Source organism: Drosophila pseudoobscura, chromosome 4, assembly GCF_009870125.1.
Source record: "Drosophila pseudoobscura strain MV-25-SWS-2005 chromosome 4, UCI_Dpse_MV25, whole genome shotgun sequence".
NCBI classification, from domain to species: Eukaryota; Metazoa; Arthropoda; class Insecta; order Diptera; family Drosophilidae; genus Drosophila; species Drosophila pseudoobscura.
Genome location: NC_046681.1, coordinates 14,053,011 through 14,069,189, shown reverse-complemented (window position 1 = coordinate 14,069,189; position 16,179 = coordinate 14,053,011). Strand labels below are relative to the sequence as shown.

At 42.6% G+C, this 16,179-nt stretch overlaps 2 protein-coding genes, 1 long non-coding RNA gene and 1 other non-coding gene across 7 annotated transcripts; 2 read left to right on the top strand and 2 right to left on the bottom strand.

Annotated features, from left to right (window-relative positions):
* Positions 1 to 685: 685 nt before the first annotated feature.
* Clamp (Chromatin-linked adaptor for MSL proteins) lies at positions 686 to 4,014 on the bottom strand. Of its 3 annotated transcripts, none has more exons than XM_015181411.2 (7): positions 3,724 to 4,014; positions 3,206 to 3,395; positions 2,935 to 3,135; positions 2,449 to 2,872; positions 2,118 to 2,385; positions 1,864 to 2,067; positions 686 to 1,799 (listed from the first exon to the last, which is right to left on the bottom strand). In XM_015181411.2, the coding sequence occupies exons 2-7, from the start codon at positions 3,359 to 3,361 to the stop codon at positions 1,364 to 1,366; spliced, it is 1,689 nt and encodes a 562-aa protein (XP_015036897.1). In that variant the 5' UTR covers positions 3,362 to 3,395; positions 3,724 to 4,014; the 3' UTR covers positions 686 to 1,363. The 3 variants fall into 3 exon arrangements, with proteins under 3 accessions (XP_015036897.1, XP_015036898.1, XP_001355741.1); XM_015181412.2 differs by having other exon boundaries at positions 3,206 to 3,376; XM_001355705.4 differs by having other exon boundaries at positions 1,864 to 2,052; positions 3,206 to 3,376.
* Positions 4,015 to 5,197: 1,183 nt separating this feature from the next.
* On the top strand, positions 5,198 to 7,323 carry LOC26534068 (uncharacterized). 2 transcript variants are annotated; one of them, XR_004469536.1, is made up of 3 exons: positions 5,199 to 5,425; positions 5,669 to 5,806; positions 5,869 to 7,323. It is a non-coding gene; the product is annotated as an uncharacterized lncRNA (long non-coding RNA). The 2 variants fall into 2 exon arrangements; XR_004469535.1 differs by having other exon boundaries at positions 5,198 to 5,806.
* LOC117184282 (U2 spliceosomal RNA) lies at positions 6,688 to 6,872 on the bottom strand. The gene has a single exon (XR_004469610.1). It is a non-coding gene; the product is annotated as a U2 spliceosomal RNA (small nuclear RNA).
* Positions 7,324 to 8,225: 902 nt separating the features above from the next.
* LOC4816115 (lipase 3) lies at positions 8,226 to 13,653 on the top strand. The gene is made up of 4 exons (XM_001355704.4): positions 8,226 to 8,400; positions 9,278 to 10,432; positions 12,034 to 12,765; positions 12,823 to 13,653. Exons 2-4 carry the CDS (start codon positions 10,169 to 10,171, stop codon positions 13,225 to 13,227), a joined length of 1,401 nt encoding a protein of 466 aa, XP_001355740.4. The 5' UTR covers positions 8,226 to 8,400; positions 9,278 to 10,168; the 3' UTR covers positions 13,228 to 13,653.
* Positions 13,654 to 16,179: the final 2,526 nt, after the last annotated feature.

Genomic DNA, 16,179 nt, shown 5'->3' with positions numbered 1-16,179 from the left:
AGTTCTCGAACTACGCCACAGATGGCGATCGTCAGTGAACATTTAGTTCAAGAAATAGCCGGTGGGGCGCCACTGTGTAATCAAAAAACACCAGCAGCTTTCTGCTGATTTATGTTCGCCTGGTATCCCACATCAATTTCACGTTGTCGGCCGCAATCGCGAATGCTCAATGCGAGAAATTGGTCTGGGGTACCAGGCCACCAGAAATCAGCAGAAGGTTGCTGGTTGGATCTGGGTGTGCGATGGCTTCCTGTGATCGGATTAAAATCCTTGCTTTATTGGAGTCCTTATCAAGGACAAAGGATCAAGGATATCTTGTTTTCTCCGTTATTTGTGTGCCGATAAAAGCATGCTATGGATATCCTAGATCCTTCAAAAGGATATCCCCAGTAAAAAATATTTAATTTTCTCGAAAATTTGTGGACCGATCTGGTATTGCCATTCTGTCCTGTGACTGGAAAATTGTCCTTGATCCTTGACAAGGACTCGGAAATCCTTTTCCATACAATTCTGTTTTCCCATCGTTGAGAAGAGCAAGTCGAGTGGGTTAGTAAAAATGGTAATTTTTATTCAAATATTTATTTGATTTATGTATTATGGTAATACTTATTTAAATGTACATAAATTGTATTTAAATGGTTTTCGGCTTACGACTAATATTGTTTTCGAACGCAATGTTTGTATCTATATCGTATGTATATACTTTCCTTGAATATATACAGCTGTATGTGGTTGTTTGTTGCCTGCGCAGATTCTTACGTATTTTGCTTCTAGATGCGCTCCTGTCGTCCCCCGCCCTGACCCCGTACTTTAAATCCGTTTAATTACACCTACAATTTGTATACGGAAATAGACTATAACACTTATAGATACCATACCATACCATATACTCGTTTATATATACATATATATATATATATATGCATATATATATGTATGCATTTAAACTTATACGAATATCTATGTGTATTTTACAGACTACCAAATAAATTAGGTTCATTCGTTTGTTTAACGTAAAAAGCGTTTTCGTAGAGCCTACCGGAAAGCTAGAGTAAAAAAAATATATATATATATCCTATGCGATGCCTAGCTAGTGTTGTTGGTAGTGCTGATGATTAGGCTCCCCCCTGTCCCTGTCTTCCTCCCTCCCGCCGTCCACTCAGTATCTCGATGAGGTGAAAGCAGCAGTGCTCTCCGTTTCGGCCGGAAGAGGCGGCGGTGGCGGCATCTGGTAGTAGTAGCCGGGATACGGTTGCGTGGAAGGATACGTTCCTCCTGAATGGTAGCCCGACGTTGTTGCTTCTGGCGCTGCCGGACCCTCGGAGCTGATCATCGACTTGGCATTGGCATTCGTTGCTCTTATCTATAATCCACTGATGATCACCTCCTGCTGGGCTTCGTCATCCATATCGGGGATCTCCTGCTTATGCACAATCATTCCATCCGCTCCGGGTTGGCGCGGGGCCGTCTGTCCGTACTTCTGGTGGATGCCACGATGGCGTTTCAGCGCAAAGCGATCGGCAAATGCCGCCGAGCAGATTTCGCACTTGTAGGGCTTTTCTCCGGAGTGAACCTTGGCGTGGTTCTTCAGATGCGCCGCCTGGGAGAAGGCCGAGCCGCATATTTCGCACTTGTATGGCTTCTCGCCGGTGTGGATACGCCTATGATTCCACAGCGTGGCATGGCGTGCGAATCCCTTGTCGCAAACTCCACACACATACGGACGCTCCCCGCTGTGCGTCCGCTCGTGATTCTTAAGATGTGGCGATTGAGAGAACTGCATGCCGCAGGTTTGGCATCTACGCGAAGGGGGTAAATCCATTAGTAAATCAATACGGATATAGAAAGTAAGTGGACACTTACTTGTACGGCTTTTCCCCCGTATGGATGCGCGCGTGGTTTTTCAGATAGACAGCCTTGGCGAAGGCCAGTCCACAAATGCTGCATTTGTAGTTCTTTTCGCCGCTGTGAAGCTTCTTGTGGGACCACAGACTCGAGTAGCGCGAGAACAGACCACCACAAATATTACAGCTGAAGGGTTTCGAAGGATTTCTGCATGACGAACACCTTGGTTTTGTTAGCGTAGATTTGGGGTTGATCTTTAGCTTACTACTCACTCGGTTTTGACGGTAACGGACGACTTGACCGAGCCACCGGCTCCGGTGCCGTGGGAATGTTGCCCGACCAGCACCACGCCAGAGCCATTGCACTTTTGGCACTTGGTCATCTGCTGGGAGTTGCGCTTTTTCACTGGATGGTGTCCTGTTCCGGTATTTGGCTCACGCTTGGGTGTCGTGCCACCCGTCTGTGCGGCCACAATTTGCTGGAGCTGCGCCTGAGCCTGGGGTGTGGTTGATATGATCTGCACGGGATGCGCCATTTGACCTGCACATCAAGGGAATGCATTAAATTTCGTTTCCTAATCGTTTCGTTTGCGCCACCACTCACCATCCTGCGCCACGAAGAGTTGCTGCTGCTGCGCCGCCTGCTCCGCCTGCATGCAAGACTCACATCGGACTTGCTTTGGTCCCTTTCGTTTGGACTGCGGCAGCATGGAGGTTCCGCAAGTGATGCACTTGTTGGCCTTGGAATCATGTTGCTGTTGCTGCATCACAGACTGCTGTACGGGATCCAGCGTATCGGACGCCACGATTTGTATTTGGCCCATCTGCCCGTTGTTGATGATGTTCTGTGCCTGCACCATGCCCTGGGCATTCACCACAGCAATGGAGTCGCCTCCCTGCTGGGAATTGTGCTGCTGCTGTTGCTGCTCACCCTCGGTGTGCATCCGCTTGTGGGCGTTGAGCAAGGCCAGGTGTGGAAACATGTCGGAGCAGACGTCGCACTTGAAACTGATGTTGGATATGGTATTCTGCAACGGAAAGAAGCAGTTTACATGTGATCAGGACAGCTCCCTCTATAAGTTGTACTTACCGCTGCTATCGGCTTGTTCTGATTGACGATTTGTATGCGTCCCTGGGCATCCACTGTGGCTATGCCCAGAGCAGTGCCCTGATTTAGGGGCATTCCGTTGACCAGAGCATAGTTATAGCCCCCAACGGGCTGGGCTATGTAGCAAGTCTTGTTGTCCTCCGAGGTAGCCAGCTGTGCGAGATTTACAGTACCTCCATTGCCCTAAACGAAGACACACCACAGAAAAAAAATTAGAGGGACACAGTTCCAGGAATCACGTTGCACAACTCACATTTGTTGTATAGTAAAATGTTGGCTGCTGCTCCGTTTTTTGGCCCTCTATTTTCGGCTGCTTCAGAATTGTGCCGTCTGCTGTTTGATATTGTATTGTGGCCGGTTGCCCATTGATAGCATTTGTAAAGATTATGTTTTTGGTGATGTCTTCCATCGTGTAGGCAAGTCACTTTAAAAGACAACAAAATCTTATATTATTTTATTATTTATTCGCCAGATGCATTTGAAATTTCTGATTGACGTTTTCCAACAATCAAACACGCGACGCCAACAACGTTCAAGTGCGCAAGCGAGACGAATATAGTGTACACACAAAAGGCAGGGAAAAACGACTGATTAAAAATGGCGACGATGAGACAGAAAATATGTATGCGACACAAAATTCATTAATTCGAGCGGCTGCCGCCACTATTTCGACCTTTCACTATGCTCATTTCCGTCGTATTCATGCCGCAATCACTTTGCAAATACCCTCAGAAACTTATACATTGCCCACCATTCGTTTTCACAAGTTACCTTTTATGCAACCAGCCACACACCAATTTACAAATTCTCTAGTACCAAACGATTTTTCTTCAATTCGATTGATCCGAAAGGTTTTTATTGGACAGCCGGCTTGGATTCTTATTTATAGCACTTCAGTTTTGTTTAGAATGAAAGCAAAACGTTGTATTATTGTTTTTTCTTTTTCTAACAAATTCCAGCACTAAAACTTTCTGCCTGTTCTTTCGAATGAGTGCAGAAGGGAGATGGAGCGAGATGCTTGCTTGTGTGTGTTGTGAAAAGTATGACAGCACGCCCAGGGAGAGAGAGAGAGAGCGTGGTAGAGTTGTAACGTAGCGAAAGATAGCGTGCTGTTAGCGCAATGTTAAACAGAAAATTTAATTTAATAAATTTAGTAATAAATAGTTCGCAAAACATAAGGAAAATATGTGTATACAATTTATTCTTTTTTTTTTTTGTAGGAAACTACCAAAGGCTTATTTCTAAATAGTCCGTTTTATTTCTAGACTTGACAGAGGGTGCTGTTAAGCGCACCTTTTTTTTTTTTTTTTTAGCAACACACGTTTGTTGCCCCAGCAACATTTGAAGGCGGGCAGATTTGAAATTCGGATTCGGGCGGATTTCTGCCAGAGGACTTATAGATAAAATATACCGTCCGACCCTTAGAAATATACCAAAGTATACCGTCCCAGTTCTTGATATTCCGTCAATATTACTAGTTAGATAGATCTCTCAGCAGTGCCCACAAAATTTTATCCAAATCATGAACCTATTTTCTACTTGACTGGTTTATTTTAAACACTTGCTTTTCTTGGATTTGAATAAAAAAAAGGTTTTAGCGAAAAAGGTCAAACAAAAAACACGTAAGAGAGTAATCGTTCCTATAGCTCTAACTTGATATTCCGTTGAATAATGCTGTTGTCACGCCAATCTTGTTTTTATTTGAAGACAGACAACATATCGTTGTGGTAGCTTTAAAACAGAGACTAAATAGTTTTTTCCATCATTGGAGTCTGAGATGACAATCATTTTCTCAATTCTATTATACATATGTATTCATTTATAGGGTATGCAGATCCGAGCCATGTTGAGGGATAATGCTGCTCATTGTCTCGGCATATGAGGCTGGCTGTTCAAAGAGAGCATTAACGGATTCAGAGAGAGCATTTCAAGAGATCAAAAAGAGCCGAGTGGTGCGCGCCAAAAAGAAATTGTTTGAAAGAGACAGCGCCACAAGAATTTAAGTGCAATCCATTGGAATAAATTATGGACGTAAGCACGATTTGAGAGCGAAAATTAAAAAAACCCTGTGAATGGAAGGGTATAGCCCTTTGTTCTCAAATATGCCTTTATAAATTAAATTTAATAGATTGATGCCCAGGAGAGAGAGAGCGTGGTAAAGTATTGTGTAACGTAGCGAATGATAGTGTGCTGTTAGCGCAATTTTTGGAAACCTAAGGAACATTTCTAAATAGTCCGTTTTATTTCTAGAAATGACAGAAAGTGCTGTTAAGCGCACCTTTCTTTTTTTCAGCAACACACGTTTGTTGCTGAGACACATATTTAACCACCAGCAACATTTGAAGGCGGGCGGATTTGAAAGAGCGGACTTGGGTAACGCGTAAACAAAATGGTGGCAAACCGAAAGAGTGTGAAAAAGATTGATTGACGAAGGAAATATAATCAAAAAGATGGATTGAAGGACACAAAGGGGGTGGTAATCACCCCCTATGAGTTCCGGAAACGCCGTAGATTGTGAGAAGCGTCTCATCATATTTCTGAGAATGTATTCCAGTAATGTCAATGCGCTGTTTCATTGTTGACATATTTTGTTGCGATAACTCTGTCCCTTCTTCATTCCAACTGGAATGAATCGATGGATTATATGTACATACATTAATTTTAATCAGTTGATTATTTCAACATTATTTCATTTCATCCTTCTTGAGCTGTTCAGCACAGAGAAATCCACGGTTTTCTTATATAATCAGTTGCATTTTGGATTGTGTTGAGAGAAGTACTAGCAATGCAATGTTCCATTGTTTTCATATTATTTGCGATAACCTTTGGGAGATCCATGTCACAGCATTGTGAGGTGAGGGCAGCATTAAGTTTATCGACTGCATAAATCTAAAGAACATTAATGCGCCCCAATAGGTGGATGGATCTCAAAACGAGTGCGGCGGATGCGGCAAATGGACAAAAAGTTAGAGACTCTAGGAAGAGAGTTGGCGATCCAGCAGGAATTGGAAAAGAGCTCACAGTCCGCAGATACTCTCAAACAACTGGCCAAAATTGACGAAAAGTGAGAGGCAGGATCAGGAAGACAGTTGATGATCCAGCAGGAACTGGAAAAGAGCTCCAAAGAGCTAGCTATTAAAAATCGCACAAAACGACGAAAAATTAGAGGTTCTAAGAAGACAGTTCGCAATTCAGCTGGAGTTGGAAAAGAGCTCGCAGATGAGACTTCAAAGATTAGAGCTTTTCGAAAAAATACGGTCCAATTATTATTACATTGAAACAAATAGTAAAATGAACTGGAAAGATGCATTGGATAAATGCCATAAGATGGGGGCTCACTTACTGAATCTGGAAAGCATGGATGAGATGAAGGCACTCGGCAGAATGCTGAATAAGACCCAGAGGTATTGGATAGATCTGAACGATATAAAAAAGGAAGGAGAGTTTATTTCGGCCACTACTGGCTTGCCGGGAACGTTTTTCACTGGCAGGAAAACGAACCCAATAACAAGGAAAACTCTGAAAATTACGTCGAGCTAATTACCGCCGAATTTTGGATGAACGACCAATCATGAAATTACGAAAATTACTTTATTTGTGAGACACCTTGGGATTCACTGTAACCTATATGACTATATGATGATTCAGATTATATTACAAGTTGTGTGAAACGTGCAACTGAATACAAATTTTAAGAACGTTTACTCCTTTCAAAACTAGTGTGCCACTTAATTACTTAGTTGAGCTGAAAATCCCGGCGGTACTGCAATACAGCGCCAGCCCGCGATAGAGAGGTGAAAGCCGCTAGCATTCCGTCTGATTCCAAAAAATCAGTTTAACAATTGTTGTTCTCCAAGGGAGAAACCATCAAATGTTAAGCTAATAAAAAACATTTCTTGTCCATTAGGCCGAGAAGCAATGACTGAGCTGGCAAAACCATTTGTTTTTCTTGCTCTACGTGTGAACGTCAATCAAGATTATTGCAAATTTTAAAAACACACCCAAAGAGCGTGGGCGGCAGTTTTGCGAAAAGTCTGTGCATGACTAAAGCAAAATGAAATCATAAATCGAAGATTGTAGTCGTGGGGTATATTCTATAAACGAAGCGGTACAAACTCTATTATATCTATTAAAAACTATACCAAAATTAGTGGCAAAGCTATGATCACTTCGGGGATTGTTTGGATTCTTAAGATGAGGAACCAGAAAGCAATTCAATTTATTTTGGTATGAAAGCAGATCGGTTTATTGTTGATTTGGTGTTGAAAACCAGCTTAATATTTTGTTCACGTTTCTTCCGCATTTTCTAAATTGGAAAAGTACTGTGGTGGCCATAACATTAATAACAATAAACGATTAATTGAGAAATGTATACCTATGATAATTGCTTTTATCTACCTGTGCACCCTTATAGATGGTATTTTCAGTCGAAATATCGTCAAATCTTTCTATCTTGTATAAAAGATACATTTCAGATACACGTTGAAATCCTATCTGTCACATTCAGAAATTTATTTGGATTAGACCATATCCAAACCCCGATCTTAAGCGAAAAATCTTCTTTAAATATTTCTTGAACAAGGCAGCACTGGGTCTCCACAATCTTAACCAGCATTCCCCCAGATTCTGGCCAATTGTCACGACGTGCAACCAACTGCTGCCGACAGTTTCGTGACATGCGTTGAACGTTTTAAAGCAAATACGAAAAAACTGAAAATTCGTTTGCAAAATTAACCTTGAAATTGCTTGCAAAATGTCTGCTATTACAAGCCCCAGTTTGGAGCGACGCGCCGGTGCTTAAAACATGTTAGGCCAGTGCCGGGGGGGCTTTCCGAGAGAGTGGTACGATACTCGTACAACGGGGGGAAGAAAGCTGAGGAGAAACGGTAATAGTCGAATAGCCGAATAGGAAACTGGTTTGGCTGAACTTGACCCGCAAACGTTGTGTGCCGTCCGCCCTCTGACTAGATATAATTCCATAATTTCCCATTACCACAGGCTCGGCTCTGAAGTAAACAAAAATCGTATTACGTTGTTGTGGCACGGAGTCGCTTTCTTGTAAACAGAATTCTTCAGTATGAACAGAACAGTCATACGCCGCAGAGAACAACAACAGCTGATTCTTCAATGAGCCGCTGCCGCTGCCGCTGCTGCTGGTGCTCTGTCTCTGCCTCTGCTGCTTCCGTCATATCATGAAAAGCTTTGCGACAACCAGCTTTTGCGAGCTTTCTCGCCCAAACGATCGCGTCGCTGGGGAGCTAAGCTAGTTTTATTCGTAGTTTGAAAATTTACGCACAGACATCGGACAGGCAGCGGAGCGGCACGAGCCGGTATATAAATAAATTCAATTAAAGAAAACAGAAGACAACAAAACAAAAACAATAACATTTTATATTTTCACGTCGCTATGCCGGAAAAACTGTGGTGGTGTGACTTTCGTTTGTGCCGGTAAGAAAAAGATTTAAATCAACTTTTTTCATTCGCCCAGCGATCACTCGCGTGGAAGTGGATCTTCGGATCGGTTGGAGCAGATACGACCTTGCCTAACAACAACATAAAAAAAAAGAAAAAAGACAAGCAAAGGTTAATTTTTTGGAATTGAGTTTGCAAATAGAAATTGATTTGACTCGAGTCGAGTCGAATCTTTAAACAATTTGCATATAAATACCCTACAAATATGTCATCCAGAGAGCCTAAATAATCAGATCGTGGGAGAGATTGCCTGGTGCGACAATGACCTACTGAAATGTTTCTGGAGCTATCTATGCATTTCCATATTTAAAGATGGTTTGTGGCTTCAATTATAGCTATATTTGGTTTCTTTGGGGAATGACTAATAACAGGTGTAAACAAAGTGGAATTACTTATTAAATACACCCGAACTCTACCCCTACTATTTACATTTTGAGATCATCTTTGAGATCAGCTTTGACATCATTTCTAACCGTCATCTTCCATTGTTCACCTGCCAGTCATTGACACGATCATCTCTCCCATTAAACTTAGGACCCCCAATGAAAACAAACTACAGATTATGGAATGGAAAACACTGAGGCGGAAAGGGTTATAATTAGACAAAGCCAAAGTCTTCAATGGGTGGTCCCGGATCGCTGATAGCTGATAAGGCAATCATCGAAGCGTTCGTTGTTCGGGTAATAATCGTTATAGTGATTAGCGAACTTTCGATTGGATCAATAGATATTTGCGAAACACACAGGTGTGAGGTTATTTATGACATCCGGCAATCCTTCCACCTGATCTCCATGCAGTACAATACCTTTTATGCACATCACATTTACAACAATTCGATTTCATTCACTTGCAGTTGAACAACCTCGTCAGACTACACCAGACCAGACAGTCCTCGTCTGTCCAAAAGTTCACTTTTGACGTCACTTTCCCTGGTCGCACAGAGAGTCGGCAGAAATTTCTAATCAGCTTCGGGCTTTCGTACGAGTGTTCCTTTATGAGTGTGAATTTCCTGAAGAGAGTGTACTTTGTGCCCTTGAAGGTGAATCGCTGAAGAACAACGGCACGCGCCGGATGCCCTCAGTGTCAATCGAATCGAATCGAATCGGATCGGATCGGAGAGGGCCTTGTTCTATTGTCTATCGTCCCCTGAAATCGACCAGATGGGCGAGAAATATTACGCATAATTGATTGAAAATAACAATTGCAAAATACATACTATAAACCCATGAAGTGCATCGCGCTGCTGATTAAGTGAGTGTACTATAAGCAATCGTAGCATCGATGGACCCCAGTGGATCGGCCAACTTATCAGCGCGCGTAAAACAATTGTAAAAACATAAGTGTATGTGAAATCAAAGCAAGCGCGTGTACATCTAACGAAACAACAATTGCAAAATAATAGTACTAGTTTAAAAAAAAAAAACAACAAAAATTGCAACAAAAAAATGTAAAAACCAGCCGAACAAAATTTATAACGAAAGAAACGAAACACTATATTCGTAGTTAGTTTTAGTATCAGCTCGTAACACCAACAGAGCAGGCCGTGAAGGGGCCGACTCTGGTGGCTGTTTGGCTAAATACAGAGAGCCACAGAGCCACAGAGCCCAGCCGAGCTGTAGAGCCGTAAATCCGAGAGGCAGGCAGGCAGGCAGGCAGCACACTGGCTAGTCAGCCAGCCATCAGGCCGGCAGAGAGGAGGTAACAAAAACCGACTGCACGCGGGCCAAACTGTGTCAGTGCTTGGATGACTTCGACGGCGCTTGTTCCTTTTCCCGAGTTAACGCTCCCAGCAAGAAACTACCAAAAAGTTATTACTAAATATTGCGAGCACACATACAACATGTTGTACCAACGGCTAATGCAATGCTCTACCACCAATAGTTGTTGCAGCAGCGGCGGCGGCGGCGGCGGCAACTGCACATCGATTGTGCCCCGACTGCTGCTGCTGCTGATGTTGCTGCTGCTGCTGAGCGGACAGATCGAGTCGGTGGATGGACACAAAGTGACGGTAAGCGAATGTGCGGTGTTCGATGTTCGGTGTGCAACCAAAGTGGTCAAGCTGGAAGATTGGCAAAGATTGCCCAGATACAGGTACATTGGGTAACGCTAATTAGACAATTTGGCCTGCATTGCGTATACTTGATGCAAAATGATGGTGCAATAAATCATAGAACGGAGAATGGATTCCTAAGGGTCTGAAGATCATGTTCTAGACAGTCGTAATTCGATAATTTGTACACTTTCCCCGATTAGATTGGGCCACTCATATTCTGCTCGGAAAAAAAAACCAAAGACCACTTTAGAAACGATTCATCGATTATATAGCGGCTATAATTGCACAAATTTGTGTATTTTATTTGTTGCAGTTCAAAGATTACCAAAACAAAGGAAAAAGGAATAGTCATAGAGATTAGAGTGCATTTGCTTAGCAACGAATAGGAAAAGGAAAGAAAAGTTGAGCAACAGATCTAGGGAAGATCCCAATGATTAAAGAAGGGAAATTTACCAAGAAGCTATTAATTACCATTAAGTGGAGAGCTGTTTCTTATGAATCACTGAGAAATAGATCGATTGACACTTGTTTTTTCAATGGTATCATTATCAATAGTTACCATGAGCTGACTTTTGCACACCTGATCGCCACAAGATACGAGCGTGTATCAAATTATCGGCATGACATACAAAGCTATGTTTCGTTATAAGTCTTTCGCACTTGTTGATAAAAAAATGTTTAGTTTTTGTTAGAACATGCGCCGGGCAGGCCCCTGGCTTTCCCCCTTTCTATATGGCCGCCCCCGTAAAATGCTTCCGTTCGCGCGCATGATTAGCGCAAAAATCAACTACGAACGGGTCATATATATTCTGTACGAGTACTTCTACTAGTCTGTGTGGGAGAACGTGAAGAACATAATGTACATACATATATGTACGTACATATGTAGGGAGACACGTATGGCATATAGCTGCGATCACCCGATCTGCTTCTGATCCCCGATGCCTGACGCAGCGATCTGCGATCGGCAAATATCAGCTGCTCTACTCCTCTGATAAGATGTTTAAGTACGAAACTATGTATAGCCCACAAATCAACTCTTGCTAATCGAAGAAACAAAAAGAAAGCTTGCCAAAATGTCTGTGTATTATATATGGTATATGTATACTATATGGCAGTGCGGGTCCGTCTAATGAATGGCCCACGACATGGGCTGATTCCTTGCTTTTTGCTCGACGTTTCTATTATTCCCATGTTTATCGCTCGTCGGTCTGCTATGACGCGCTCTTTGTGCTTGGACTTTGGCCTCTCTATGGTCGGGTCGGCTCGTTGGGTTGGTCGAGTGCTGAGAGCCTCTCACCGTGCGGCTTTGTTTATGACATTATCTGAAGCGAATCGGTCTTACCCTTTTTTTGTGCAAAAAGTTACCTAAGATACAGGAAGGTATACAGATGCAGATACAGATAGATAGCCGTATCAACGTTGTCAAACTTGGGAGCTATATAACAGATTCTTTAAGTAGATGATCTCATATTGGGCATACAAGAAAACTTGATCCAAGGAGTACATTACCAGGAGTATTTGGGAGTTTCAATAACAGACTATCCTTTTTTCAGGCCACTCTAATCACAAACCACAACTATCCCGTGGAAGAGCACACAGTACACACGCCAGATGACTACATTCTCACCATCTACCGCATTCCCACGTCCCCGAAGCTGCAGCTGCATTCGAATGAGACGGTCCAAAAGCCAGTGGTATTCCTGCAGCATGGCATCCTCTGTGCGTCCGATGACTGGATCATCAATGGCCCGGAGACGTCGCTGGCCTACATGTTCGCCGATGCAGGATACGATGTCTGGCTGGGCAATGCCCGGGGCAACACCTACTCCCGCCAACACAAGCACATCCATCCGGATACCTCGGACTTCTGGAAGTTCAGTTGGCATGAGATTGGAGTCTACGATCTGGCTGCCATGCTGGACTATGCCCTATCGGCGAGTAATGCCAACTCGCTGCACTTTGTGGCCCACTCGCAGGGCACTACGACATTCTTTGTGCTGATGTCCTCGCTGCCGTGGTACAACGAGAAGGTGCGATCGGTGCATCTACTCGCCCCAATCGCCTACATGCGCAACCACTCGTTCATTCTGTCCAAGCTGGGAGGCATCTTCCTGGGTTCTCCCTCCTTCCTGAGCTGGATTCTGGGGAGCATGGAACTGTTGCCCATCACCAGCATGCAGAAACTCATGTGCGAGCACGTCTGCTCAGAGGGATCCATGTTCAAGTTCCTGTGCTCGGGGCTGCTCGACTTTATCGGTGGCTGGGGAACGCGACATCTCAATCAGGTGAGGATCTTCATCGATCTCTTACGAGTATTCTCTTGTAATCTCTGTTTTCGTTAGACCCTTCTTACAGATGTGTGTGCCACCCATCCGGCTGGGGCCTCCACCAGTCAGATCATCCATTACCTGCAGCTCTACGCCTCCGGGGACTTCCGGCAGTACGATCATGGCAGGGAGCAGAACGAGATCATCTACCAGCAGTCAACGCCACCCGCCTACAATGTGAAGAACATCAATAGCTGCGTTCACATGTACTACAGCGACAACGACTACATGTCCGCCGTGGAGGATGTCGAGTATCTGGCCTCTCTGTTGCCCTGCGCCGAGCTCTACCGCATTCCGTACTCGGACTGGAACCACTATGACTTTCTGTGGTCCACCAATGTGAAGGAAGTGATCAACAATAGGATAATAGACAAAATGGAACGATACGACATAGAACACGCCACAGGAATGAGTTTCTAGGGGAGACAGCCAGATAGCCACGCTCTATAGCGGGCTATAAGAACAATTTTAGCCAAATCTAAGCACTGTACATAATGTATAAACTATTCTATAATAATTTAGCTAGCAATCATAATGAGACAATGAGCCTGTGCGTGATATTATAGTAATTAAATAGGTCGTAAGGTTGCTTAAGGTTTGTGAATCAGCTCCTACGAATTTTTGTATATATTTTCCATAAATTGCAAATGCTAATACAGGTGAATTTTTTTGAATGTGCCGCCATTTTACAAGTCTCTATGCAGCCCTGGCATGAATGGAAACCAGGGAACCAGTGCAGGTTACACTGTGATAAGTTATATTTGCTTTGAAATTTCTGTTAGCTTGCTTTACGTACTGTTACTGTTCCTGAGGTTTAAAGTTCATGATGTCAATGATTTCCATTTAGTTGTTTTTGTTCTGTTTTGTTCAGGGCTTTGGTTTTGAAAGAGGAGTAGACCATTCTCCCAATCCACCAGGGTTCTATTAAAGCTAGTTTGGGGAGAATAAAAAAGGGAATATTGTGATTATAGTTTTTCCACCACATGAAGTATAATCTACTAACGAAACAAGGCATATTAATGAACCAGGAAATGAACAATGAAACATTCCCACCTTCACTTTGTGAACATAAGATCATATAAATATATAATCGAAATAACATACAATTGATATTATTTTGAAATGTTTTTTTAAAGCATGCCTTTAGGAGGTTTCTTATATAAAGTGTCTCAGAAGTTGAGTATTGCATACTTTTGTGGTATAACATTTTCCGTCCATGTTCAAATCTGTGTTAATTGTGAGTATACTTTGGCGGGAGATGCTCCTGTTCTCTGTGCAAAATGTGGGACGATTAGCACATGGATCCCTGTGGTTGTGTGGTGTGCAACAAAAATTTTTGAAGAACTCTACCAGTGCTATTTTGACTGTTGTTTGTTTATAATAAAAGAACGAAATGATTAGATGGTAACCACATGAAATCGAAGGCGCAGAGGCGCTTATTCTTAAGTATTTCGGATGATGTTTTATTGCAGAATTAATTTATAATATAATGCAATAATGAACTTAATTCTTGCACGATTTAAGGATAGTTTCAATTAGTAAGAAATAAGTCCCTCAATGCCATCGTGGCCTCTACATTATCCATAATTTATGGCCCTATTTTTTGTCCGCTACTAAAAAAAATCCCTTGCAGGACATATACCCATTTCTGGGAACCAAAATTCCAAACTGTTTTCGCTTTTTGTTTGTGTGTTGCTCCAGCTTTAAGTAGCAGCAGCTCCGCGGCGGTGCCGTCATAAATTACACTTTCAAATTATTGGTCATGTTGCACATTTGTGGAAAAGCCACGAGGTGCGAGGTATGGCTGCCACATTTGGGTCAGCAGCCGCAACAGCTGTGGATGGATGTCGTTGCCACCGCCAGAGCCGCCTCCACAGAGTGCCACAGCAGCACCGCAGCAGCCTTCAAACGCTAATGCGGATTTACATTTTTATTTAATTTAATTTTCATTTTATTCATTTGGCCAAAATTAATTGCTGGCTGGCTTTAATACAATGGACGCTGCGGCTGCGGCTGTGGCTGTGGCTTTTGGAGCGCGAACTTCGTGGCAGAGCTGCGGATTGCAAAACCCAAAAGAAAGAAAAGACCACGGATCTGACGGTTTGGATGGATGGCTGTGGATGGCTTGGAAGACTCTACCACGAAGATGGATAGTTGTGGTAATTAAAGCAGCAACAATAATGTCTTGATTGCAAATTCATTTTTTGGTTCAACGTTCTGGGCAGGCAGGCAAACATTTTCCATGCCGCACGCTCCGTTGCACATCATTGCATTAACTTGTACGCTTACACTCGCCGAGTTTTGAAGTTTTCAGCTCAAAGAAAAATACTACATAAATATTTCAACATTTGCGTGGCCTGGCGATTTGTTAATATATGTACAATGTACAATGTACAATGTACATCGGTACCTTTTGTCTTTCAGTCTTTCTGTCTGCCTGTAAAACACGATCACTGCTAGACGACTGCCGCGAGTACTCGTAGCTGCTATTATAATTAAGTTCATGGCAAGCACAACACAGAAACAGAAACAGAAGGCCCCCCCCCAAAAACACTTTCAAAAAGCCCATAAAAATAGCAACGCAACTGCTTGGAAATACTTGGACGAGTGTACGGGCATTGTCCATCCAAAGTAAAGCAGCGCAAGTGCGTGGAGAAATTTCCTATGCCGTATATTTTGGTATCCACACGAGGGAACACAGCACCGAAAATATTGAGATATTGGATCATCGACTAGCCATCTACCCTAAGGCTGTGGGGTGGTTAAATTGTAGGAGAATTTGGAACGCTTCAACGGCCATGAATCACATCCCATCCGATGTGCTCTAGAAATCTTTTGAGTAGAAATTTTGGTGCGAGAAAGGGCAATAAATTATACTAATCTTTGCGGCAAATTTCTCTCTAGAGGAAATTTGGGTTTGCAGAAAGCAACATATTCCAGAAAATCTGTGAAAAATGCTGCTTAAGCAAAAAAAGAAAATTTCGGTTTTCCTATTGCTTGAAAAAATTGAAGGAAAATCTCTCTAAGAAAAACTTTTGATTTCCAGAAGTCTTTTTGTACACAATTAAAGTGTGAAATAATATGAAAACTCCAAAAGTAATTGCATTCAGTTGTTGAGAGTTTTATGTTCGTTCACTGCTCGCCCATTAAGCTTTTTTAGGCGTTTTTTATAGTGTAACTTAATTTATTTTACGCATTATATTAGCAACAGAGAAAATAGCAACGTAATTAAACAAATTTCAAGAGTTTTCAGAAAGACTAAACTGCTTTAAAGTCTATCCTTAAAGTTATTGGAGGAATAATTTTGAAATGTAGTTCAAGTAAAGACCAAACAAAGGAGAGTATTTAGGAAAAATTCTTTATCCAATTTGT